At 48.9% G+C, this 18777-nt stretch overlaps 2 protein-coding genes across 5 annotated transcripts; one reads left to right on the plus strand and one right to left on the minus strand.

Moving 5' to 3' along the window:
- The first annotated feature begins 4855 nt into the window (after window positions 1-4855).
- Window positions 4856-18421, plus strand: LOC139586974 (E3 ubiquitin-protein ligase RING2-A-like). 4 transcript variants are annotated; one of them, XM_071420718.1, is made up of 7 exons: window positions 4856-5068; window positions 7657-7817; window positions 10461-10676; window positions 12936-13259; window positions 14995-15169; window positions 16762-16886; window positions 17012-18421. In XM_071420718.1, the coding sequence occupies exons 1-6, from the start codon at window positions 4991-4993 to the stop codon at window positions 16861-16863; spliced, it is 1056 nt and encodes a 351-aa protein (XP_071276819.1). In that variant the 5' UTR covers window positions 4856-4990; the 3' UTR covers window positions 16864-16886; window positions 17012-18421. The 4 variants fall into 4 exon arrangements, with proteins under 4 accessions (XP_071276819.1, XP_071276817.1, XP_071276820.1 ...); XM_071420716.1 differs by having other exon boundaries at window positions 16762-18421; XM_071420719.1 differs by lacking the exons at window positions 4856-5068; window positions 7657-7817; window positions 10461-10676; ... (1 more) ...; window positions 14995-15169; window positions 16762-16886 and having other exon boundaries at window positions 17052-17166; window positions 17333-17568; window positions 17631-17810; window positions 17881-17942; window positions 18027-18421.
- Window positions 13523-14875, minus strand: LOC139586975 (glutamate-rich WD repeat-containing protein 1-like). Its single transcript, XM_071420721.1, has 2 exons — window positions 14133-14875; window positions 13523-13834 (listed from the first exon to the last, which is right to left on the minus strand). Exon 1 carries the CDS (start codon window positions 14790-14792, stop codon window positions 14187-14189), a length of 606 nt encoding a protein of 201 aa, XP_071276822.1. The 5' UTR covers window positions 14793-14875; the 3' UTR covers window positions 13523-13834; window positions 14133-14186.
- Window positions 18422-18777: the final 356 nt, after the last annotated feature.

Below are 18777 nucleotides of genomic sequence, written 5' to 3' on the forward strand. Positions count from 1 at the left end.
CCCCAAATTCCCGCTGCTGGACCTGAGCCTGGAGGGCACCGGAATCCCCAAAACCCCCGGGAATTCCGCCCTGCACCTGGGGCCCGTCTGCTTCCTGGGATAGCAACGACAATTCCCACAAAATTCCCACAAAATTCCCACAAAATTCCCAAAAATTCCCACAAAATTCCCACAAAATTCCCACAAAATTCCCAAAAATTCCCACAAAATTCCCACAAAATTCCCACAAAATTCCTGCTTTATTTCCCCCAAAATTCCCATTTTTCCCACACAAAATTCCTGTTTTTTCCCCCCAAAAATCCCAAATTTATTCCCATTTGCCCCCAAAATTCCTGATATTTTCCCCCCTAAAATCCCAAATTTATTCCCATTTTTCCCCCCAAAAATCCCAAATTTATTCCCATTTTCCCCACCCAAAATTCCCAAATTTATTTCCATTTTCCCCCCTAAAATCCCAAATTTATTCCCATTTTTCCCACCCAAAATTCCCATTTTCCCCCCAAAAATCCCAAATTTATTCCCATTTTCCCCCCAAAAATCCCAAATTTATTCCCATTTTTCCCACCCAAAATCCCAAATTTATTCCCATTTTTCCCCACAAATTCCCATTCCCATTTTTCCCCACAAATTCCCAATTTATTCTCATTTTCCCCCCAAAATTCCTGGTATTTTCCCCCCAAAATTCCTGATTTTTTCCCATTTTCCCCCTTAAAATTCCCAAATTTATTCCCAATTTTCCTGCAAAAAAATCCCAAATTTATTCCCATTTTCTCCCCCAAAATTCCTCATTTTTTCCCATTTTCCCCCCTAAAATTCCAAATTTATTGCCATTTTCCCCCCCAAAAAAACCCCAAATTTATTCCCATTTTCTCCCCAAAATTCCTGATATTTTCTCCCCCAAAATTCCTGATTTTTTCCCATTTTCCCCCTTAAAATTCCTCATTTTTTCCCATTTTCCCCACCCAAAATTCCCAATTTATTCTCATTTCCCCCCAAAATTCCTGATTTTTTCTCCCCAAAATTCCTGATTTTTTCCCATTTTCCCCCTTAAAATCCCAAATTTATTCCCATTTTTCCCACCTAAAATCCCAAATTTATTCCCATTTTCCCCACCCAAAATTCCCAATTTATTCTCATTTCCCCCCAAAATTCCTGATATTTTGTCCCCCAAAAAAATCCCAAATTTTTTCCCATTTTCCCCCAAAATTCCTGGGGTTTCCCCCCCAAAATTCCCATTTTTCCCACACAAAATTCCCATTTTTTCCCCCCAAAAATCCCAAATGTATTCCCATTTTCCCCACCCAAAATTCCCAAATTTATTTCCATTTTCCCCCCAAAATTCCTGATTTTTTCCCATTCTCCTCCTTAAAATTCCAAATTTATTCCCATTTTTCCCCAAAAAAATCCCAAATTTATTCCCGTTTTCCCCACCCAAAATTCCCAATTTATTCTCATTTTCTCCCAAAATTCCTGATTTTTTCCCCCCTAAAATTCCTGATTTTTTTCCCATTTTCCTCCTTAAAATTCCAAATTTATTCCCATTTTTCCCCCTTAAAATCCCAAATTTATTCCCATTTTCCCCACCCAAAATTCCCAATTTATTCTCATTTCCACCCAAAATTCCCATTTTTCCCCCAAATTCCCAATTTATTCCCATATTTCCACCTAAAATTCTGGTTTTATTCCCATTTTCCCACTCAAAATTCTAATTATTCCCAATTTATTCCCATTTTTCCCCAAAATTCCCAATTTTTTTCCACATTTCCTCCCCCCAAATTCCTGATTTTTCCCCAAATTCCCCATTTTTTTTTCCAAATTTCCCCCCAAATTCTCGATTTTTCCTCATTTTTCCCCCTGATCCTGGCAGAAAATCGGGAATTTTTTGTGAAATTTTGGGAATTTTTGGGAATTGGGGAATTCCCGAATTTACCCCAGAGAGAGAAATTTTAACGTTCCAAATAAAAAAATCTCTATTTATATTATTTAAATTTCAATTTCGGTTATTTTTATTTTTATTTTATGGTTACTTTTTTATTTTTGGTTTCATTTTTATTTTTATTTTTATTTTTATTTTTGTTTTAATTTTTGCTTTCATTTTTATTTTTATTTTTAATTTTTGTTTTATTTTTATTTTAATTTTTTAATTTTAATTTTTATTTTATTTTAAAATTTAGTTTTAATTTTATATTTATTCATGTTTTTATTTTTATTTTTATTTTTATTTCTATTTTTATTTGTATTTTTATTTTTGTTTTATTTTTATTTTTATTTTTATTTTAGTTTTAATTTTAATTTTTATTTTTAGTCATGGTTACTTTTTTTAATTTTTATTTTTATTTTTGGGGGGTTTTTTTTGTAGTTTTAGTTTTAATTTTTATTTTTATTCATGGTTACTTTATTTTTATTTTTATTTTTATTTTTATTTTTATTTTTATTTTTATTTTTATTTTTATTTTTATTTTTATTTTTATTTTTATTTTTATTTTTATTTTATTGAAGGAAAGAGCAAAATCTTGGAGTCGGGGACGGGTCCCAGTGTGGGGACTGGGAGGGAACTGGGACAAACTGGGAGGGGCTGGGACCATACTGGGACAAACTGGGAGGGACTGGGACAAACTGGGAGGGACTGGGATGGACTGGGATCAAACTGGGATCAAACTGGGACAAACTGGGATCAAACTGGGAGGGACTGGGACAAACTGGGAGGGAACTGGGACAAACTGGGATCAAACTGGGATCAAACTGGGAGGGACTGGGACAAACTGGGAGGGACTGGGACCATACTGGGATCAAACTGGGACAAACTGGGAGGGACTGGGAGGGACTGGGACAAACTGGGATGGAACTGGGAGGGAACTGGGAGGGACTGGGATCAAACTGGGACCAAACTGGGACCAAACTGGGAGGGAACTGGGAGGGACTGGGACAAACTGGGACAGACTGGGACCGAACTGGGAGGGACTGGGAGGGTCTGGGATCGAACTGGGAGGGACTGGGACAAACTGGGATCAAACTGGGAGGGACTGGGATCAAACTGGGATCAAACTGGGAGGGACTGGGCTGAACTGGGATCAAACTGGGATGGACTGGGATCAAACCGGGACCAAACTGGGAGGGACTGGGCTGAACTGGGATCAAACTGGGACCAAACTGAGAGGGACTGGGACCGAACTGGGATCAAACTTGGAGGGACTGGGCTGAACTGGGATCAAACTGGGATGGACTGGGATCAAACTGGGACCAAACTGGGACAAACTGGGAGGGACTGGGATCAAACTGGCATCGAACTGGGAGGGACTGGGCTGAACTGGGATCAAACTGGGACCAAACTGGGAGGGACTGGGAATGAACTGGGACCAAACTGGGACCAAACTGGGATGAACTGAGAAGATCCGGGCGCTCCCTCCCCCCAACCCGTGCTCCGAGGCCACGCCCACATCACCATATAAGGGCATAACCACGCCCCGAACAGACCAAATGATGCATTAGGCCACGCCCCTTCTGCACCACCACACCCTCCTTATCTGCATAACCACGCCCTTCATCTGCATAACCACACCCCCAAATGAACCACACCTGCTGTTTAAAACCACGCCCATTTCATCTGCATAACCACGCCCCAAATGAACCTCAAGCGGTGTTTAAACCACGCCCCCTCATTATCCTTTATTTACATAACCACTCCCCAAATTGGTGCTCAACATCATTCAAACACGCCCTTTCATCTGCATAGTCACGCCCCAAACAGAATTGTTCAAACCACGCCCCCTCAATCTCCCTTATTTGCATAATTGCACCCCAATTCGGCACTCAAGCGTCATTTAAACCACGCCCCTTCATTTACATAATCATGCGCCGAACTGATCTCAAATGGTGTTTAAACCACGCCCCATCTGTCTCCTTCATTAACGTAGCCACGCCCCCACACAACATCCAAATGACATTTAAGCCACGCCCCTTTCTCATCTTCATCTACATAACCACGCCCACAAGTGGCTTAACCACGTCCCCTTAATCTGCATAACCACGCCTCCAAACAACCCCAAATACGGTCAAAACCACGCCCCACCCGCCTTAACCACGCCCCCAAACAGCTCGGACAACACTGCCTGACCCACGCTCCCTTAGTCTGCATAACCACGCCCCCAAACAGCCCAGATACGGTTAAAACCACGCCCCCAAACAGCGCCCACAACGCTGCCTAACCCACGCACCCTTAATCTGCATAACCACGCCCCAAACAAGCCCAAATACGGTCAAAACCACGCCCTGCCCGCCTTAACCACGCCCCCAAACAGCTCGGACAACACTGCCTAACCCACACCCCCTCAATCTGCATAACCACACCCCAAAACAAACCCAAATACGACCAAAGCCACGCCCCGTCCGCTATAACCACGCCCCCAAACTGCGCCGACAACGCTGCCTGACCCACGCTCCCTTAATCTGCATAACCACGCCCCCAAACAGCCCAAATACGGTTAGAACCACGCCCCCAAACAGCGCCGACAACGCTGCCTAACCCACCCTCCCTTAATCTACATAACCACGCCCCCAAACAACCCCAAATACGGTCGTAACCACGCCCCGTCCTCCATAGCCACGCCCCCAAAGAGCGCCAACAACGCCGCCTGACCCACGCTCCCTTAATCTGCATAACCACGCCCCAAACAACCCCAAGTATGATCAAAACCACGCCCCGTCCTCCATAGCCACGCCCCCAAAGAGCGCCAACAACGCTGCCTGACCCACGCTCCCATAATCTGCATAACCACGCCCCAAACAGCCCAAATACGGCCAAAGCCACGCCCCCTCCTTCCCCGGATTGGCCCAACCCAGCGGCGCCTCCCATTGGCCGCCGCTCTCCGCGTGACGTCATCAGGCGGCGCCACCCGGAAGCGGCGGCGGCGTCGCGCGGCTCGGGCGGGATTTTGGGGGAAATTTGGGGCATTTCGGGGCATTTTGGGGGCGTTTCGGGGGCGGCGGGGCCATGGCCGCCCCCGCCAGCGCGCAGAGCGCCAGCAAGACCTGGGAGCTGAGCCTGTACGAGCTGCACCGCACCCCGCAGGTAACGCTCCCCGGAACGGGAAACCGGGGCGAAAACACCGGATTTTGGGCAAAAATGGGGATTTAGGGGAAAAAACGGAATTGTGGGGGGTGGGAACTGGGAGGGAATGCCGAAAATTGGGGGTTGGAAATAGGGGGAAAGCCGAAATTTGAGGGGAGAAAGGGAAATTTCGGGGGTTGGAAGTTGGGGGAAATGGAAATTTGGGGGGGAAATTTGAAATTTGTGGGGTTGGAAATTGGGGGAAAACCTCGAAATTTGAGGGTCAGAATTGAGGGGAAATCGCGAAATTGGGGGAAAAACCTCGAAATTTGGGGGGAAAAAGTGAAATTTGTGGGGTTGGAATTGGGGGAAAACCTGGAAATCTGGGGGTCGGAATTGAGGGGAAATCGCGAAATTTGGGGGAAAACCTCGAAATTTGGGGGTCAGAATTGAGGGGAAACCCCGAAATTGGAAGAAACCCGAAATTTGGGGGGAAAAGTGAAATTTGGAGGGAGGAAGGAAATTTGGGGGGAAAACATTAAAAATTGGAGGGGTCAGAACTGGCGGGAAAAGGCGAAAATCAGGGAAAAAACCCCAAAATTGGGGAGGAGAACCCTGAAAAATGGGCGGGAAACCCCAAAATTTGGGGGGAAAACCTAAAATTTGGGTAAAATCCAAAATTGGGGGGAAAACCTGAAATTGGGGGGGTCGGAACCCTGGAGTTTGGTGATAAAGCCCCAAAATTGAGGGGGAAAATCCGAATTTTGAGGGGGAAAACCCCAAAACTGGGGACTGGGAATTTTGGGGGAAACCCTGAAATTTGGGGCTCAGAATTGGGAGAAAAATTCCAAATTTTGGGGGTCAGAACTGAGGGGGAAAACCCCAAAATTTGGGGCTCAACTGGGGGGAAAAAAAACCAAAATTTGTTGGTCATAATTGGGGCGAAAACCCCAAAAATTTTGGGCCAGAATTGGGGGAAAACCCCAAAAATTTTGGGCCAGAATTGGGAGAAAAATTCCAAATTTTGGGGGTCAGAATTGAGGGGGAAAACCCCAAAATTTTGGGCTCAACTGGGGGGAAAAAACCCAAAATTTGTTGGTCAGAATTGGGGGGAAAACCCCAAAAATTTTGGGCCAGAATTGGGGGAAAACCTCAAAATTTGGGGCTCAACTGGGGGGAAAAAACCCAAAATTTGTGGGTCAGAATTGGGGGGGGAGGGGAACCCTGGAACTGGGGGGACAGACCCCGAAATTGGGAGGGAAAACCCAAAAATGAGGGGTCAGAAATGTCCCCAATGTCCCCAAGGTGTCCCCAAGGTGTCCCCATGGACGTCCCCAAGGTGTCCCCAGGATGGCACGGACATTGTGGTGTCCCCAAGGTGTCCCCAATGTCCCCAAGGTGTCCCCAGGGCTGTCACTGATGTCCCCAAATGTCCCCGGGAAGCCATTGGGGATGGCACTGAGATCTCCATGTCCCCAAGGTGTCCCCAAGGTGTCCCCAAGGTGTCCCCAGGATGGCACGGAGATCATGGTGTCCCCAGGTGTCCCCAGGGCTGTCACTGATGTCCCCAAGGTGTCCCCAGGGATGTCAGGGTGTCCCCATGGACATCCCCAAGGTGTCCCCAAGGTGTCCCCATGGACGTCCCCAAGGTGTCCCCAGGATGGCACGGATATTGTGGTGTCCCCAAGGTGTCCCCAATGTCCCTAAGGTGTCTCCAAGGTGTCCCCAGTGTCCCCAGGAGGCCACCATGGCTGGCACGGAGATCACAGAGCTGATGGCACTGGCACTGTGGCACTGTGGCTGTGTCACTGTGTCCCCATGGGTGTCACTGTGGCTGTGTCCCCATGGCTGTCACTGTCCCCAGGCTGTGTCAGGGTATCACCAATGTCATTGTCACCCTCAGGAGGCCATCATGGATGGCACGGAGATCACGGTGTCCCCGCGCTCCCTGCACTCGGAGCTGATGGCACTGCAGTGTCCCTGTGTCCCCATGGGTGTCACTGTGGCTGTGTCAATGATGTCCCCATGGCTGTGTCAGGCTGTCACTGATGTCACTGATGTCATTGTCACCCTCAGGAGGCCATCATGGACGGCACGGAGATGGCGGTGTCCCCGCGCTCCCTGCACTCGGAGCTGATGGCACTGGCACTGTGTCCCCATGGCTGTCACTGTCACAGGGCTGTGTCAGGGCTGTGTCAGGCTGTCCCCAATGTCCCTGATGATGTCACTGATGATGTCAATGATGTCATTGTCACCCTCAGGAGGCCATCATGGACGGCACGGAGATGGCGGTGTCCCCGCGCTCGCTGCACTCGGAGCTGATGGCACTGGCACTGTGGCACTGTGGCACTGTGTCCCCATGGGTGTCACTGTCCCAGGGCTGTGTCAGGGTGTCACTGATGATGTCACTGATGTCACTGATGTCACTGTCACCCTCAGGAGGCCATCATGGACGGCACGGAGATCGCGGTGTCCCCGCGCTCGCTGCACTCAGAGCTGATGGCACAGCAGTGTCCCCATGGCTGTCACTGTGGCACTGTGTCCCCATGGCTGTGTCAGGGTGTCACTGATGATGTCACTGATGTCCCCATTGTCCCTGTCACCCTCAGGAGGCCATCATGGACGGCACGGAGATCGCGGTGTCCCCGCGCTCGCTGCACTCGGAGCTGATGTGCCCCATCTGCCTGGACATGCTCAAGAACACCATGACCACCAAGGAGTGCCTGCACAGGTTCTGCTCCGACTGCATCGTCACCGCACTGAGGAGCGGGTCAGTGTCACCTCTGTGTCATTGTCACCTGTGTGTGTCACTGTCACTGTCACTGTCACCCTGTGTGTGTCACCCTGTGCCTGCACCGCTTCTGCTCCGACTGCATCGTCACTGCCCTCAGGAGCGGGTCAGTGTCACTGTCATTGTGTGTCATTGTCATTGTCATTGTCATTGTCACCTGTGTGTGTCATTGTCACTGTCGCCTGTGTGTGTCACCTGTGTGTGTCACCCTGTGCCTGCACCGCTTCTGCTCCGACTGCATCGTCACCGCCCTCAGGAGCGGGTATGGCATTGTCATTGTCATTGTCACTGTCATTGTCATTGTTACCTGTATGTCACTGTCACTGTCACCTGTGTGTGTCACCCTGTGCCTGCACCGCTTCTGCTCCGACTGCATCGTCACTGCCCTGAGGAGCGGGTCAGTGTCACTGTCACTGTCATTGTCACCTGTGTGTCACTGTCACTGTCACTGTCACCTGTGTGTGTCACCCTGTGTGTGTCACCCTGTGCCTGCACCGCTTCTGCTCCGACTGCATCGTCACCGCATTGAGGAGCGGGTATGGCATTGTCATTGTCATTGTCATTGTCATTGTCACCTGTGTGTGTCATTGTCACTGTCACCTGTGTGTGTCACTGTCACTGTCACCTGTGTGTGTCACCCTGTGTGTGTCACCCTGTGTGTGTCACCCTGTGTGTGATTGTCACTGTCACCCTGTGTGTGTCACCCTGTGCCTGCACCGCTTCTGCTCCGACTGCATCGTGACAGCACTGAGGAGCGGGTATGGCATTGTCATTGTCACCTGTGTGTCATTGTCACTGTCATTGTCACCCTGTGTGTGTCACCCTGTGCATGCACAGGTTCTGCTCTGACTGCATCATGACAGCGCTGAGGAGTGGGTATGGCATTGTCACTGTCATTGTCATTGTCACCTCTGTGTCATTGTCATTGTCACCCTGTGTGTGTCACCCTGTGTGTGTCACCCTGTGTCTGCACCGCTTCTGCTCCGACTGCATCGTCACCGCATTGAGGAGCGGGTATGGGACACCTGTGTGTGTCACTGTCACCTGTGTGTCACTGTCATTGTCACCTGTGTGTCACCTGTGTGTCACTGTCACCTGTGTGTGTCACCTGTGTGTCACTGTCACCTGTGTCTCACTGTCACCTGTGTGTCACTGTCACCTGTGTGTCACCTGTGTGTCACTGTCACTGTCACCTGTGTGTCACCTGTGTGTGTCACTGTCACCTGTGTGTCATTGTCACCTGTGTCTCACTGTCACCCGTGTGTCACCTGTGTGTCACTGTCACCTGTGTGTCACTGTCACCCGTGTGTCACCTGTGTGTGTCACTGTCACCTCTGTGTCATTCCCCAATCCCATTTTCCCCATTTTTTCCCCATTTTCCCCAGGAACACGGAATTTCCCACCTGCAGGAAGGAGCTGAGCTCTCATTGCCCAATTTCCCCTGATTTTCCCCCAATTTTCCCCTGATCTTTCCCCTGATTTTTCCTCAATTTTCCCTCATTTTTACCCAATTTCCCCGATTTTCCCCCCAGTTTTCCCCCCGATTTTCCCCCCCCTTTTTCCCCAAATTTCCCTCAATTTTCCCCATTTCCTCCCCATTTTTCCCTCATATTTCCCCCATTTTTTCCCCATTTCTCCCCCGATTTTTTCCCCATTTTTTCCCCCATTCTTTACATTTTCCCCCGTTTTTCCCCAGGAACAAGGAGTGTCCCACCTGCAGGAAGAAGCTGGGGTCCCATTTTTCCCCTGATTTTTCCCCATTTTTTCCCCATTTTTCTGCCGTTTTTTCACCATTTTTCGCCATTTTTTCCCCATTTTGCCCACGATTTTTTCCCCGTTTTTTTCCCCGTTTTCCCAACTTTTCCCCCATTTTTCCCCAGGAACAAGGAGTGTCCCACCTGCAGGAAGAAGCTGGGGTCCCATTTTCCCCCTGATTTTTCCCCATTTTTTCCCTGTATTTTCCTTATTTTTTGCCATTTTTTCCCTGTTTCTTGCCTGATTTTTCCCCGTTTTTTTTCCCAGTTTTCCCAACTTTTTCCCTGTTTTTCCCCAGGAACAAGGAGTGTCCCACCTGCAGGAAGAAGCTGGGGTCCCATTTTCCCCCTGATTTTTCCTCATTTTTTCCCCATTTTTCTGCTGTTTTTTCCCCATTTTTCTCCATATTTTCCCCATTTCTCGCCCGATTTTTTCCCCGTTTTTTTTCCCAGTTTTCCCAACTTTTCCCCCATTTTTCCCCAGGAACAAGGAGTGTCCCACCTGCAGGAAGAAACTGGGGTCCCATTTTCCCCCTGATTTTTTCCCCTTTTTATCCCCCTTTTTTTTCCATTTTTTCCCCTTTTTTCCCCCATATTTTCCCCATTTTTCCCCCGATTTTTCCCCCGTTTTTTTTCCCGATTTTCCCAACTTTTTCCCCGTTTTTTCCCCAGGAACAAGGAGTGTCCCACCTGCAGGAAGAAGCTGGGGTCCCATTTTTCCCCTGATTTTCCCCCTGATTTTTCCCCATTTTTTCCCCATTCTTTCCCTGTATTTTCCCCATTTTTCTCCATATTTTCCCCATTTCTCCCCCGATTTTCTCCCCGTTTTTTCCCCATTCTTTACATTTTTCCCCCCGTTTTTCCCCAGGAACAAGGAGTGTCCCACCTGCAGGAAGAAGCTGGTTTCCAAGCGTTCCCTGCGCCCCGACCCCAATTTCGACGCGCTCATCTCCAAGATTTACCCGAGCCGTGACGAGTACGAGGCGCACCAGGACCGGGTGCTGGCCAAGCTCAGCCGCCTGCACAACCAGCAGGCCCTGAGCTCCAGCATCGAGGAGGGCCTCAAGATGCAGGCCATGCACAGGTCTGGCCAGAAATCCCGAAATTCCCAAAATTTTCCGGGATTTTGGGGCGGTTTTGTGGGGTTTGGGGTGAAAATGGCACCAAAAACGGAGAAAAAATGGCTCAAAACCAGCATCAAATGGCTCAGGAATGGCCCCAAATGGCTCCAAAATGGCCCCAAATCCATGGAAATTCCTGAAATTCCTGATCAGGTTCAGGCCATGCACAGGTCCGGGCAAAAATCCCGAAATTCCCAAAATTTTCCGGGATTTTGGGGCGGTTTTGTGGGGTTTGGGGGGAAAGCGGTGCAAAAACGGGGAAAAAATGGCTCAAAACCGGCATCAAATGGCTCAGAAATGGCCCCAAATCCATGGAAATTTTCTGACATTTCTGTTCAGGTTCAGGCCATGCAGAGGTTTGGGCAAAAATCCCGAAATTCCCAAAATTTTCTGGGATTTTGGGGCGGTTTTGTGGGGTTTGGGGTGAAAACAGCACCAAAAACGGGGAGAAAATGGCCCCAAAACGGCACCAAATGGCCCCAAATCCATGGAAATTTTCTGAAATTCCTCATCAGGTTCAGGCCATGCACAGGTCCGGGCAGAATTCCTGAAATTCCCAATTTTTTATGGGATTTTGGGGCGGTTTTGTGGGGTTTGGGGTGGAAATGGCTCAAGAGTGGCTCTGTTTTTCCCCTAAAATCCAGTGTTTTTTCCTATTATTTTTCCCTAAAATCCCATTCTTTTCCCCATTATATTTTCCCTAAAACCCCATTATTTTCCCCATTATTCCCCATTATATTTTCCCCTAAAACCCCATTATTTTCCCCATTATTTTCCCCTAAATCCCCATTATATTTTTCCCTAATACCCCATTCTTTTCCCCATTATATTTTCCCCTAAAATCCCATTATTTTCCCCACTATATTTTCCCCTAAAACCCCATTATTCCCCATTATATTTTCCCCTAAATCCCCATTATTTTTCCCTAAAACCCCATTATTTTCCCCATTATATTTTCCCCTAAAATCCCATTATTTTCCCCACTATATTTTCCCCTAAAACCCCATTATTCACCATTATATTTTCCCCTAAATCCCCATTATTTTTCCCTAAAATCCCATTATTTTCCCCATTATATTTTCCCCTAAAACCCCATTATTTTCCCCATTATTCCCCATTATATTTTTCCCTAAAATCCCATTTTTTCCCCATTATTTTCCCCATTATATTTTCTCTAAAATCCCATTTTTCCCCATTATTTTCCCCATTATATTTTCCCTAAAACCCCATTATTTTCCCCATTATTCCCCATTATATTTTTCCCTAAAATCCCATTATATTTTTCCCTAAAATCCCATTCTTTTCCCCATTATATTTCCCCTAAATCCCCATTATATTTTCCCTAAAACCCCATTATTTTCCCCATTATTTTCCCCATTAACCCCATTATATTTTCCCCTAAAACCCCATTATTTTCCCCATTATTTTTCCCTAAAACCCCATTCTTTTCCCCATTATATTTCCCCTAAATCCCCATTATATTTTCCCTAAATCCCCATTATTTTCCCCATTATTTTCCCCTAAAACCCCATTATTCCCCATTATATTTCCCCCTAAACCCCATTACATTTTCCCCATTCCATTTTCCCAAACCCCATTATATTTTCCCCATCATTCCCCATTATATTTTCCCCATTATTTTCCCCATTACATTTTCCCCTAAATCCCATTATTTTCCCCATTATATTTTCCCTAAAATCCCTTTTTTTTTTCCCTAAATCCCCATTCTTTTCCCCATTATTTTCCCCTAAATCCCCATTATTCCCCATTATATTTTCCCTAAAATCCCATTATTTTTCCCTAAATCCCCATTATATTTTCCCCATTATTTTTCCCTAATACCCCATTATTTTTCCCATTACATTTTCCCCTTAACCCCATTATTTTCCCCATTATATTTTTCCCTAAAATCCCATTTTTTCCCCATTATTTTCCCCATTATATTTTCCCTAAATCCCCGTTCTTTTCCCCATTATATTTTCCCTAAACCCCATTATATTTTCCCCTAAATCCCCATTATATTTTCCCCTAAAATCCCATTCTTTTCCCCATTATTTTTTTCCCTAAAACCCCATTCTTTTTCCCATTATTTTTCCCTAAAACCCCATTATTTTCCCCATTATTTTTCCCTAAATCCCCACTATATTTTCCCCATTATTTCCCCTAAATCCCCATTACATTTCCCCATTAACCCCATTTTCTCTCGCTCTCTGTCCCGGCAGGGCGCAGCGGGTGCGGAAGCTGGCGGCCGAGTCGGACCCCGCGGGGTTCTCGGGGGGCGAGGAGGGGCTCGAGGCGCTGGGCACGCCCCCGGAGCCGCCGGGGCCCAGCCGCAAACGCTCCCGCGCCTCCGACGACTCCGGGCCCGACCCCGAGGCCGAGACCGCCCCCGAGGGGGCGGGGCCGGGGGGCGGGGCCGGGGGCGGGGCCGGGCCCGGCGGGCGGGGCAGCCCCGAGGCCGAGGTGGAGGCGGGGAGCAGCGAGATCGAGCTGGTGTTCAGGCCACACCCCCTGCTGGTGGAGAAGGGCGAGTACTGCCAGACACGGTGAGTGCCTTCATCATCTTCATCTTCATCTTCATCATCTTCATCATCATCATCTTCGTGTGCCACTTCCTGTTTGTGTACCACTTCCTGTTCCTGTTCTTGTACCACTTCCTGTTCCCCTTCTGGCCACACCCCCTGCTGGTGGAGAAGGGCGAGTACTGCCAGACACGGTGAGTGCCTTCATCTTCATCATCATCATCTTCGTGTGCCACTTCCTGTTCCTGTTCCTGTTCTACTTCCTGTTTGTGTACCACTTCCTGTTCCTGTGCCACTTCCTGTTTGTGTACCACTTCCTGTTCCCCTTCTGGCCACACCCCCTGCTGGTGGAGAAGGGAGAGTACTGCCAGACACGGTGAGTGCCTTCATCTTCATCATCTTCATCATCCTGTTCCACTTCCTGTTCTACTTCCTGTTTGTGTACCACTTCCTGTTCCTGTTCTTGTTCTACTTCCTGTTTGTGTACCACTTCCTGTTCCTGTTCCCCTTCTGGCCACACCCCCTGCTGGTGGAGAAGGGCGAGTACTGCCAGACACGGTGAGTGCCTTCATCATCATCATCATCTTCATCATCATCATCTTCATCCTCATCTTCCTGTGCCACTTCCTGTTTGTGTACCACTTCCTGTTCCCCTTCTGGCCACACCCCCTGCTGGTGGAGAAGGGCGAGTACTGCCAGACACGGTGAGTGCCTTCATCATCATCATCATCATCATCTTCATCTTCATCATCATCATCTTCATCTTCGTGTGCCACTTCCTGTTTCTGTACCACTTCCTATTCCTGTTCTTGTACCACTTCCTGTTCCCCTTCTGGCCACACCCCCTGCTGGTGGAGAAGGGCGAGTACTGCCAGACACGGTGAGTGCCTTCATCACCTTCATCATCATCTTCATCATCTTCGTGTGCCACTTCCTGTTCCTGTTCCTGTTCTACTTCCTGTTTGTGTACCACTTCCTGTTCCTGTTCCCCTTCTGGCCACACCCCCTGCTGGTGGAGAAGGGCGAGTACTGCCAGACACGGTGAGTGCCTTCATCATCATCATCATCATCATCCTCTTCTTCATCATCTTCATCATCATCCTCTTGTGCCACTTCCTGTTTGTGTACCACTTCCTGTTCCTGTTCCCTTCTGGCCACGCCCCCTGCTGGTGGAGAAGGGCGAGCACTGCCAGACACGGTGAGTGCCTTCATCATCTTCATCATCCTCTTCTTCATCATCCTCATCTTCATCATCTTCATCCTCTTGTTCCACTTCCTGTTCCTGTTTCTGTACCACTTCCTGTTCCTGTTCTTGTGCCACTTCCTGTTCCCCTTCTGGCCACGCCCCCTGCTGGTGGAGAAGGGCGAGCACTGCCAGACACGGTGAGTGCCTTCATCATCATCATCCTCATCCCCATCCTCATTGTCATCTTCCTGTTTCTCTTCCAGCCACTCCCCCAGACATGGTGAGTGGCCTTCATCATCCTCATCATCTTCATCTTCATCATGATCTTTTTCTTTGTCTTCATCTTCTGCTTCCTCTTGCACAATTCCCATTTTCCCATGGACTCACCCCAATTTTTCTGATTTTTTTCCATAAATCCATTAAAATCTCGCTCATTCCCACTGGTTTTATCGATTTTTTTCCCTGTTTTTTTGTCTTTTTTTCCTAATTTTTTCCCCAAATTTTTACCGATCCCCCCTCACACCCCAAAACTCCCATTTTCCCCTGAATTCACCCCAAATTTCCCCCTCCCAGGTTCGTGAAGACCACCTCAAACGCCACGGTGGATCACCTGTCCAAGTACCTGGCGCTGCGCATCGCCCTGGAGGAGGCCCCGCCCCCCGGGGCTGACCCCGCCCCCTCGCTGGGTGACGTCAGCGAGAAGCAGTACACCATCTACACCACGCCCGCCGCCGGCGCCGCCTTCACGGTAACTTCCGGGACCGGAAACGGGGGGGGCGGGGCCTGGCAAACATGGCCGACAGCGCTGCCGGGGGTGGCGGCACTGGAACTTCCAGGGGAAACAGGAAGTGCGACCGGAAATGGGAGGGAGGGGCCTGGGGAACATGGCTGCCGTCACTGCAGTAATGGTCGCACTGGAACTTCCGGTAAAACCAGGAAGTGGAACCGGAAGTGGGTGGGAGGGGCCTGGGCAACATGGCCGCCGCCACTTCCTGTGATGGTGTCTCTGGTACTTCCAGTAGAACCAGGAAGTGGAGCCGGAAGTAGGTGGGAGGGGCCTTGGCAATATGGCTGACACCACTTCCGGTGATGGTGGCACCAGAACTTCTGGGGGAAACAGGAAATGGAACCAGAAATGGGTGGGAGGGGCCTGCGGGACATGGCCGACGTCACTGCTGGTAATGGTGTTACAGAAACTACCAGGAAAACCCGGAAGGGAACCGGAAGTGGGTGGAGATTGGGTGGGAGGGGCCTGGGCAATATGGCCGACGCCACTTCCTGTAATCGTGCCACCAGAACTTCCAGGAGAAACAGGAAGTGAACCGGAAATGGGTGGGAATGGGCCTGGGCAACATGGCCGACGTCACTGCCAGTAATGGTGGCACTGAAGCTTCCAGGGAAAACAGGAAGTGAACCGGAAACGGGTGGGAGGGGCCTGGGAAACATGGCTGCCACCACTTCCTGTGATGCACCTCTGGCAGTTCCGGTAGAACCAGGAAATGGAACCGGAAGTGGGTGGGAGGGGCCTGGGGAACATGGCTGACAGCACTGCCAGTAATGGCGGCACCGGAACTTCCGGGGAAAACAGGAAGTGGTGCCGGAAGTGGGTGGGAGGGGCCTGGGCAATATGGCCGGCAGAACTTCCGGTTATGGCGGCACCGGAACTTCCCGGGGAAACAGGAAGTGGTGCCGGAAGTGGTTATTTTGGGATATTTTGGGGTAATTTTTGGGTATTTTGGGGGTTATTTTTGGGGTCTTGGCCCTGGTTTTTGTGTCCCCCCAGGCCCTGAACGGATCCTGGGGTTTTTTAAGGTGGTTTTGGGTTTTTTGGGTATTTCTGGGTTATTTGGTTTTTTTTTTTTTTGGGTGATAATGGGGTTATTTTGGTGGTTATTTTTGGGGGTTTTTTTACTCTTTTTGGGGGGTATTTCTGGGGTTATTTTTGAGGTTATTTTGGGATATTTCTGGGGTATTTCTGGGGGTATTTTGGGGGTAATTTTTGGGTATTTTTCGAGATATTTTTGGGGCATTTCTGGGGGTAGTTTTGGGGTAATTTTTGGGTATTTGGGGGGGTATTTCTGGGAGAATTTTGGGGTATTTTTGGGGTATTTCTGGGGTTATTTTTGGGGATATTTCTGGGGTATTTCTGGGGTTATTTTTGAGGTTATTTTGGTATATTTTTGGGGTATTTTTGGGGATATTTCTGGGGCATTTCTGGGGGTATTTTGTGGGTTATTTTTGGGGTAATTTTTGGGTATTTCTGGGGGTATTTTTGGGGTAATTTTGTGTATTTTTGGGGTAATTTTGGGGTTCCTGACCGTGGTTTTGGTGTCCCCCCAGCCCCTGAACGGGTCTCTGACGCTGGAGTTGGTGAACGAGAAGTTCTGGAAGCTCAGCAAACCCCTGGAGCTCTACTACGCCCCCACCAAGGAGCAGAAATAGCCAAAAACGCCCCAAAATCCAACCTGGGGAACCCCAAAACGCCCCAAAATCCAACCTGGGGACACCAGAATACCCCAAAATCCAACCTGGGGACACCAAAACGCCCCAAAATCCAACCTGGGGACACCAGAATACCCCAAAATCCAACCTGGGGACCCCAAAATGCCCCAAAATCCAACCTGGGGAACCCAAAATGCCCCAAAATCCAACCTGGGGACACCAAAATGCCCCAAAATCCAACCTGGGGACACCGAGATCCAACTTGGGGACACTGGAATTGATTTGGGGACCCCAAAATCCAACCTGGGGACCCCAAAATTCATCTTGGGTAACCCAAAATCCCCCAAAATCCAACTTGGGGACCCCGAAATCCCACCTGGGAACACCAAAATTCATCTTGGGGATACCAAAATCCCCCAAAAATCATCCTGGGGACACTGAAATTCATTTGGGGACCCCAAAATCCAACCTGGGGACACCAAAATCCCCCAAAATCCACCCTGGGGACCCCAAAATTCATCTTGGGGACAGCAAAATCCCACAAAATTCACACAGGGAACCCAAAATCCAACTTGGGGACACCAAAATTCATCCTGGGGATACCAAAATCCCCCAAAATTCAATTTGGGGACACTGAAATTCATTTGGGGACCCTGAAATTCATCCTGGGGACACCAAAATCCACACGGGGAACCCAAAATCCGACTTGGGGACACTGAAATCCCCCAAAATCCACATGGGGATCCCCAAATTTCACCTGGGGACACCAAAATCCAACTTGGGGACCCCAAAATTCATCCTGGGGACACCAAAATCCCCCAAAATCCACCCTGGGGACACCGAAATCCAACCCAGGGACCCCGAAATTCCCCAAAATTCACCCTGGGGACCCCCAAAATTCACCTTGGGGTCCCCAAAAATCCAACCCAGGGACACCAAAATCCAGCCTGGGGACCCAAAATTCACTTGGGGATCCCAAATCCAAACTGGAGACCCCAAAATCCCCCAGAATCCAACCTGGGGACCCCAAAATTCACCCCAGGGACCCCAAAATTCACCTGAGGACCCCAAAATCCAACCTGAGGGTCCCAAAATCCACCTGGGGACCCCAAAATCCAACCCAGGGACCCCAAAATCCAACCTGAGGACCCCAAAATCTCAACCTGGGGACCCCAAAATCCAACCTGGGGGTCCCCAAAATCCATCCTGGATACCCCAAAATTCATCCTGAGGGTCCCAAAATTCACCTGGGGACCCCCAAAATTCACTTGGGGACCCCCAAAAACCCCAAAATTCATTTGGGGACCCCAAAATTCCCCTCAGGGCCCCTCCCCTCATCAACTCCCCGAGGGGGCGGAGCTGAAATTTGGGGGGAATTTTCGGGAATTTTGGGGAATTTTCGGGAATTTTGGGGTCCCCCGGAGCCTGGGGGGGGTGGGGGGACCCCAAACCTCACCCGGACACCCCAAAATTGCCCCAAAATTGCCCAAATTTCCCCTCCCCCCCCCCCCCCCCTCCGCTGTCACCAGCAGCAATAAAGGAACACTCGGAGCCTCCAGGTTTTATTGCAGCCGGAATTTTGGGGGGAAAAACGGGGATTTTGGGAAAAATGGGAATTTGGGGGGGAAATAAAAGGGAATTTTGGGGGGAAAATGGGGAATTTGGGGAAAAAAAATGGGAAAATTTGGGGGAAAATAGGAAATTTTTTGGGGGAAAAAAGGGAATTTTGGGCGGGAGGAAAACTGAATTTTTTAGGGGAAAAAGGGAATTTTGGGGGAAAAATGGGAATTTTGAGAGAAAAACGGGAATTTGGAATTTGGGGAGAATTTCCAGGATTTTGGGGGTGAATTCCTGGGTTTTTTGGGGATAATTCCTGGATTTTTTGGGGCAAAAGTCCTGGGATTTTGAGGGTGA

The sequence above is a fragment of the Agelaius tricolor genome, unplaced genomic scaffold, assembly GCF_023055355.1.
Source record: "Agelaius tricolor isolate 1412-34295 unplaced genomic scaffold, bAgeTri1.0.p SCAF_159, whole genome shotgun sequence".
Taxonomy (NCBI): domain Eukaryota; kingdom Metazoa; phylum Chordata; class Aves; order Passeriformes; family Icteridae; genus Agelaius; species Agelaius tricolor.

Excerpts from the sequence above, each read along its gene's own strand:
- LOC139586974 (XM_071420716.1), top strand. The coding sequence starts at position 4,991 with ATGGCCGCCCCCGCCAGCGCGCAGAGCGCCAGCAAGACCTGGGAGCTG. Across the intron at positions 5,069-7,656 it reads AGCTGCACCGCACCCCGCAG|GAGGCCATCATGGACGGCAC; the intron begins GTAACGCTCCCC and ends TGTCACCCTCAG. Across the intron at positions 15,170-16,761 it reads CCGCCGGCGCCGCCTTCACG|CCCCTGAACGGGTCTCTGAC; the intron begins GTAACTTCCGGG and ends GTGTCCCCCCAG.
- LOC139586975 (XM_071420721.1), bottom strand. The coding sequence starts at position 14,792 with ATGGGAATTGTGCAAGAGGAAGCAGAAGATGAAGACAAAGAAAAAGAT.